The 7,116-nt window shown below is 38.8% G+C and overlaps 2 protein-coding genes and 2 long non-coding RNA genes across 5 annotated transcripts in view; 1 reads left to right on the top strand and 3 right to left on the bottom strand.

The window, feature by feature from the left end:
• LOC147817458 (uncharacterized) overlaps positions 1 to 2,695 on the bottom strand; it is an 8,679-nt gene extending 5,984 nt beyond the window's left edge. The window contains exon 1 of the long non-coding RNA XR_015436353.1: positions 2,595 to 2,695. This is a non-coding gene — a long non-coding RNA (uncharacterized LOC147817458). The remainder of the gene's footprint in view (positions 1 to 2,594) is intronic.
• The window catches only part of LOC111645715 (uncharacterized), a 69,432-nt gene that overhangs the window by 34,666 nt on the left and 27,650 nt on the right, over positions 1 to 7,116 (bottom strand). The gene's annotated exons all lie outside the window — the stretch shown is intronic.
• The window catches only part of LOC147817456 (uncharacterized), a 32,430-nt gene continuing 28,511 nt past the window's right edge, over positions 3,198 to 7,116 (top strand). The window contains exon 1 of the long non-coding RNA XR_015436352.1: positions 3,198 to 3,255. This is a non-coding gene — a long non-coding RNA (uncharacterized LOC147817456). The remainder of the gene's footprint in view (positions 3,256 to 7,116) is intronic.
• LOC111645714 (natterin-3-like) lies at positions 4,761 to 5,902 on the bottom strand. Its single transcript, XM_023395018.2, has one exon. The coding sequence runs from the start codon at positions 5,846 to 5,848 to the stop codon at positions 4,883 to 4,885; it is 966 nt and encodes a 321-aa protein (XP_023250786.1). The 5' UTR covers positions 5,849 to 5,902; the 3' UTR covers positions 4,761 to 4,882.

Genomic DNA, 7,116 nt, shown 5'->3' with positions numbered 1-7,116 from the left:
CTGATTTACATCATCAGATATTTTGTATTTCTTTTGGTTTTTATCTTAAAAAGGAAAATAGGTATTATTGCCAGTTATTGGTAAGATGCAATTTCTGGTTGGTTGATGTTAACTTGCATTTGAATTTATTGAATATTCTTTTGTGCATCTATAATAATTATTTATAATTGTTTAGAAAGTGATTTAATTTAGTTAATATATCTTTTATAAGATGTTTCTTAGGCTTGTTCAGTACTGAGAATAATAATAATTTATTTTATTTTTTTAATTTGGAGAGTTAATTTGAAGGAGTTCGATTTCCGGTTGACCGCTGGGTGATCGCGCGAGAGAGACGTTAGTTTGAGATACAAAACAGAGTTGAGCGGAAGTGAGAAACGCCACGGACTATTTAATGTTTACCGCGTGATTTTATAATGTTGAACTGCGGACTGTTTGTTAGTTAACTCGCTCCTTTGTGTGTGTGTGTGAGTTTTGGGACTGTTCGCGGCCACGGACGTGTGTTTTTGTTTTGTTTTTATTCACTGTGGAGCGGGAGCGGGAGCTAGCTAGCTTGATTAACCGAGCCGCCGCCATTTTGGAAGAGAGACGACCCGCCCTTCTTCACCTGCGCGGACGAGAGTGGAGGGTGTTTTTCCCGACGCCGAGGACGGCCTGCTGTCAGACACGATGTGATTCCCGGTATGTGGTTCCTGCTGCTCCTTTCTGCCAAAGATTCTCTATATATATATATATAAGATGCCTCATTACAGGCAGCACCAATGGTATGAAATGGGATCTAGTTCCGGTCTCCCAAGTGGGCGTTGTACCCCAACCCCTCCCCTCAAGCGAAGGCAACTGGCATGAAATGTGACAGTAGCTGATATTAAAATCTAGACCTACCTCTCTGCATCCTTTGGGAAAGAAAAGAGAGATAAGTCTTTGTTGTTATTACAGCCTATGGTTGCACAAAGCTCAGGCAATTTTAACACTAACTGATGGATTACTTGTCCCTGCCAAAATAATACAACAATAGACGATACAACACTGATACAGTACAAATTTAAGCCTTTTTTTTGCAGCCGTTTTTATCTATTAATGACATCTGATAAACCCTATACAAAGTCATATCAGTTTAATAGGGTAAATACTTAAATAATGACAACATACAATGATAGCAATTGTTAAGAAATGAAACAAGTTTTATTTAAGTTTTAAAGTTTCATACATGGTTTCACATATAAGTAAGCCAATCCCAAAATAACTCTGGTCCATCTAAACATCTGGTTATCAGTTGGCAAATGATGTCGTCACTTGCCAGATCTCGAGAGAGTATGTCACTGAGACGGAGGCAGGTTTCGAATAAAGTAAATTTTCTCCAAATCCGTTTGATTTGAAAAATGTCATTTTGATGTCAGTATATTCTGAACATCTGTGGCTTTAGAAAAACTGATTGAATATTTATTTTGGTGACTATAGAGCGAAAGAATCTGTAATAATCTGTGATCTCGTTCACTTCTCCCATTGGAGTGAATTCACTCAGACCTGCTGCTGGTCTCCTAAAGGAAATAATCGGTAATGAACCGTCTCAATTTCTCTACTGTCTCTGTTGCAGCTACTGTGGACGACAGTGTGTGACTACAGGTGTTTTCTTGTGATGTTACGTACACGTCGAGGCTATCTTAAAGAACTAACTAAACTAAAAAAAGTTCCCTGACGTTAAAATAAACTCTAAACAAACTAAAATTGTTTTGTTTCTTTTATGTTTTTCATATTGGGTTTCTACGTCATATGTTCGATTCCTGTATTCAGTTAACACAAAATCCAAACTGAGGAAATGTGTCTGTTTTTTCACAGTAAAAGCTGAATAACTGATAAGATAACTCACATATTTCTGTAGTAACATCACACTGGGTTATTAAAGCCAGAATTATTACCTAGACGTTACTTTAGACATATATATTACTCAATGAGATGTCTATGTCACCATTTTACTAAGTTTGGAGTTCAAAGGGGTTTAATAATTTATTTAGTTCTGCATAAAGTGTTCTTCACATCACAAGCCGGTGGTGAAAGGGTTACACGAGGATGGTCAAGAACTGTACGCTTCCCCGACAAGAGTGTACGTGTGCCTGATTGCCATTAGCATCCTTAAGTAAGTGTCTTCATCTGTTTCCTGATGATGTGAATGTTCCTCTGAGTGCATGTAAATACAACCAAGTACATATACGGTAGGACTCAGTTAGCAGGCTGATGTTAGCGTTTAGCTCAAACCAAAGCTGTGCCTCACAGAGCAGCTAGCATGGCTGGAGACCCTTAATCAGGTGGGACTTGACTGAAACATAATTTATCCCAGTGACAGTGAAACCATTCTCTGGTGGTTGTTTACTTTGTTAGCAGCATAATAACTTAATTATTATTTTATTTTTTTGGTTTTCCTTCAAGACTGGACAGAAATGAACCTTTCCCTGCCTGTTGCTGCCCGCTGCTGCCTCTCTGCTGTAAATGTAAATTTGCTGACTTGCGATAACAGGATTTTAATTCTCAGCCACGAAGAAGTGGTCAGTAGACTTATCCTCAACAAAACACTACTTGCCTAATCCTAACCTAAACATTACCTTGTCTTCACCTTGGATTTTGTCCTTCGTTATGAGTCTGTCCTCATAACGAATCTCCATGATGTGACTGTGTAAACACACTTAGGTCCCCACAACAGTAATACCTGGACAACACACGCACACGCACGCACACACACACGTACACCTTAACTAATGGTAAGCGTTCACATTGATATTAAAACAGGGACCTGTTAAACCCAAATGTCAGATTATTAACGCTGTTGTGTTAGTCTGGTTTCCACTTTTTAGAGCACATGGAGATGTTTTCTAAAAAGTTCATTGAAAAGTTTGTGAACATGGCATCAGTGCCAAAGATGATGTACTTTCCACTTCGCTTAAAACAGGAGGTACAGACACAAGAAAGTTCATTTTTAAGTCAAGTGAACTGAGCAGCTGGTAGATATTTTGACAGGCAACATTCGGTCACACATCATGATGGTGATTCTGTGAGTCTGGTGTGGACTGTTTACTGGTTTTTGCATTCTTGCTGTCCGCCCCTTTCCCGGATTCGTTTGCCTAACGGACTGATTACCTAGTTTGATCTGTTGTCTGTCAATATTTTTTTTTGCCTGAGCTCCAAGTAAATTTCCAGAACTTCATGTTTGTTGTCCAGGACTTAGTGCCTTGTAGCTGTGGCTTTTTGTTGACGTTTTACATCATAGTAAGTTTTCAGATTTGTTTTAAAAATGAATCCAAATGGGGACCTGTAAAACACAAATGCTACTGTTCATCTTTATCGCAGTAGATGAGGTAATGTTTGAGTTTGAGCTTCAGTGATTAGTTATGAGGCTTTAGAAAAGGAAATTAATCTAGTTAGTAGATGTACCAACAAATGTATGTAAGAACATGCCTCTCAGAGCTTCTGAACAAATGACTTGAGGTGGAAATTAAATTTTTCAGTGTTTTGAAATCTGCAAAAATCACAGAAATTTAGGAGTTATAGCTGAAAAAATAGCTTGCAACTTATTGCCCCTCTCTTTAGAGTAAATTTGAATGAATGATCAATTTGTTCTGTGTTTTCTGTCCAGATGAAGCTGTTGGTGTTGCTCTTATCTTTTTTAAAAACTCAGTCGTTGTCCTGTTGTGTTCCTTTTGAAGTAGAGACGGGGATCCGTTGAATCGAGAAGTCACAGCTTCTGATATTCAACTGATCATATAAATTAATGAATTCATTTAAATTCTTCCATGAAGTGGGAAGTGGTGGCCTAATTAACAAGGGTTTTTTTTTTATTTCAAAATGTGGCCTTTGAAAAGCTGCCAACTCATTACTAAACGGGTTGGTTTTTTTATTGGTCCAATGAAAGGACAGCTTTTCTTTCCTTCTGTTACTGCCTTATCTTTGCCTTATCTTTAACAGGTTAATTACTTAACAAAATTTTACTTTGCTCTATTTCAAGAAAGAAAAATGTCAACTTCATATTGTTTAGTTTTTTTTTTTAAATGAAGCTTGTTTAAAAAAAACAAATAAAGACAAACTTGATGATTTGGGCTTTCCATAAAGTCAGTATGTTGAAACAAAATAGACCATTGTCTGAAATGTCTCTTGCTGTAGCGTTATGATTTTCCCTCATTGGAAGAAAGTGACCTAGACCTAACCAGGATAACCGCCCCAGGCCAAAACAACACAGAGTATGTGGGCAGTGGTGTGGAAATGTAAGTTACATGTAGCTACTGTCATAGATGGTTTTGCTTCTATGTTAGATCTTACTGTATTTCGGATGACAAACATCTAGTGGCCAACTGTGGACACCAGACAGCTTGTTTCTTTATTGGTCCAAGAAAAGTTAAGATCCTTATCTTTCTGATTTCCTAAATGGGTTAATGAACCCTTATGACTTAACCCTTAACTGAACCCTTAATTTATTTAAGGTGATGACAGTATGTAGCAGAGATTTGGCTCTTATTTTGCATGTAAGCACATTTTATATAGGCCTACTATTTATACCACCTCTTAATGCTTCTATTTTGTAAATTTTTGTAAATATCAAATTATAAATATTTCATTATCTATTATTCATCTTTGTAAATGTGACACAGCAGATTTCCCCAGTGTGCGACTAATAAAGGAATATCTTATCTTATGTAACAGTAAAATATTAAACGCAATTTTTTCATAAAATTCATTTGTTGCTTTGGAAAACAAGTATTTGCAAAATGGAGGAATAGTTAAATGCAAGTTGCTTTTATTGTCTTATATATTACAGTACATAAAACATGGAAAATCATGAAAATTATGATGAATTTTACATGTCTCCAACAATATGTCAGTATTATATTAGACATGGAAGTTATTCACAAGGCCGGGCATCAGGTAATGGTTCACAACGATCCACAACAGCTCGGACTTCTCCAACCTGGACACCTTTGTACGTCCCAGAGATGGATGTCCATCTGGTCTCTCCATTGCTGTAGGTGCGGCTGAGGCGTGCGGTGAAAGGGATGTCTGCGCTGTACTTATATGCCACCATGCTGACACTGCAGGAGTGGTTTGGTGGGACTTCATGCTGAACAGAAACAGTGTAGGTGGTTGACTCTGTATAAGTGGTTCCCTTGGTGAACTGAAGGGTCGTCTCCGCACTAAACTCAATACTTGCTGAGCTAATTTCAGGTATTCCGGCAGTGATGCTAGTCTTGACTCCCAGTGTTAGTGAAAAGCTTGTGTCCCACCTTTGTTCCTCTTGGTTTGTCTTTGAGAGGGTGGTTGTCTGTGTCACTGGCTGGCACGCACGGTTGGTAATGGCTGACTTTTGCATGCTCTCTGGAGGATATTTAATGATATTTACCCCATCAGTTTTGTACTTGACATCAGAAATGTCCTCACTGGTTATCTCTTTGTTAAAGGTCAGGACCTGGTAGTACTTGTACCAGTACTCAGACCCTTGCCAGGGAAGGAAGAAGGCCTCGTTCTTAACATGCACTTTCCCAAGACCATACTTGTTCTTGCCGACATATATGTCACTGTCGGCGCAGGTCTTGACTGAGTTCTCAGGCACTGAACCATAGGAGCCATCCTTCCATTCCATGAACTCAAAGTTGTCTTTGTTCACCAGGATCTCAAATGGGGAGCCACGGTGCTCTTTCCCTGCATAGGGGTAGTGGCAGTAAGGACCCATGTTGGGGTTATAGAAGCCAGCCTCGCACCCGTATTTGCAAACATAGTCAATGCGTCCAACGTATTTGTTGTAGATTGAAACTGATCCGTCGGGGGGAGAGGATCCAAAGGTCTGCCATTCTAGTTTGTTTTGATTAAACATGAAAGAGGTGAATGGGCTTGCAATCTCTGCAACAGATGGAAGAGCTGTGATTTCAGGAACCCGGTCCGCTAGACTTGGGTCCAGTACCTGGACTGTATAACAGGAAGAAACAGAAACAAAAATTATGACTTCAGTAATCAATCAATGTATTCCTTTGAAAACACTGAAGTTTATGTTTATGTGGGGGGTGGAGTCAAACCTTTAGTGGCGTACACTGATCATAATGCACTAACCTTTTTTTTTTTTTTTTGTGTATTTTTGGGCTTTTTTTATACCTTTATTTGATAGCACACAGTAGAAAGACAGGAAATAAGGAGGCAGAGAGAGTGGGAATGACATGCAGTAAAGGGCTGTTCGATGCGGGATTCAAACTGGGGCCGACTGCAGCGCGGACTGTAGCCTCTAAACATGGAGCGCCTACTTAAACCACTACGCCAAACAACGCCCCACACTAACCTTTTTCAAAATTAGGATTTTACTTTTATATTATAACTTTTTCTTGCAAATTACAAATTTATTAGTGCCACGGGTGCTCAGCTCCGAGTCACTCCTCTACAGCTAGAATAGCTGAGAAACCCACAAAATTTCACCTTTTTTCTACAAAATTGCACCTTTTTTCTGAGTCACCCAGCTCTCTCATACCTGCACGTAGAAATGTGATTCAAACTATAAAACGGAGGAAAACTTCTGCTCTCTCAAAAAGACATGAACTGTTTTTACATAACATGTAAACTTTTCAAACTGTGAGCACTCAAAGGAGGAGTGCAAATCACTTTTTCTTCAAAGTTAGAGTGAAAGCGTCAGTTGGCTAGAGTGCGTGAAGCAGTAAAAAATAACCTTTATTTTTATTTTTAACTCGAGCTCACGGCCAAACCGTAAAAAGGAGACAAATAATTCTTTCTGAAAATGTAGACAAGTTGTTGGGATTCATAAAATGTAACTTTGACAGGCAGGGTCTGCACAAAATTTAAACGGGGGTGCCGAGTCCGGCCGCAATACCTGTCTCACTCTCATTGACACCTAATGTTAATGTCTTTTTTTTTCAAAAGAATCTCACTCTGTCTTCGCACTGAGCTTACTCACTCATTTTAAGGAATATCTGAATAATATAGAGACTGTAAGAAACTTCTGGCTTCAGTGTCTGGCACGGTCTTTTCAGTTTTTGAAAAGAAGTAACGGTTTTCTCATAATTTGTAATTGTTTGAAGCCATGTAGAAGCCAAATTCTGGGCAGATTTTCACATTGCCATGGCAACGGCAGCTCCTGAC

Source organism: Seriola lalandi, unplaced genomic scaffold (genome assembly GCF_002814215.2).
Source record: "Seriola lalandi dorsalis isolate HSWRI2012SDOR001 ecotype SW California unplaced genomic scaffold, Sedor1 jcf7180002054955, whole genome shotgun sequence".
Classification (NCBI taxonomy): Eukaryota; Metazoa; Chordata; class Actinopteri; order Carangiformes; family Carangidae; genus Seriola; species Seriola lalandi.
This window is presented reverse-complemented; position numbering and strand designations above follow the sequence as displayed.

What these genes read in the sequence shown, in the direction of transcription:
- LOC111645714 (XM_023395018.2), bottom strand. Translation starts at nt 5,848, where the DNA reads ATGTTTAATCAAAACAAACTAGAATGGCAGACCTTTGGATCCTCTCCC.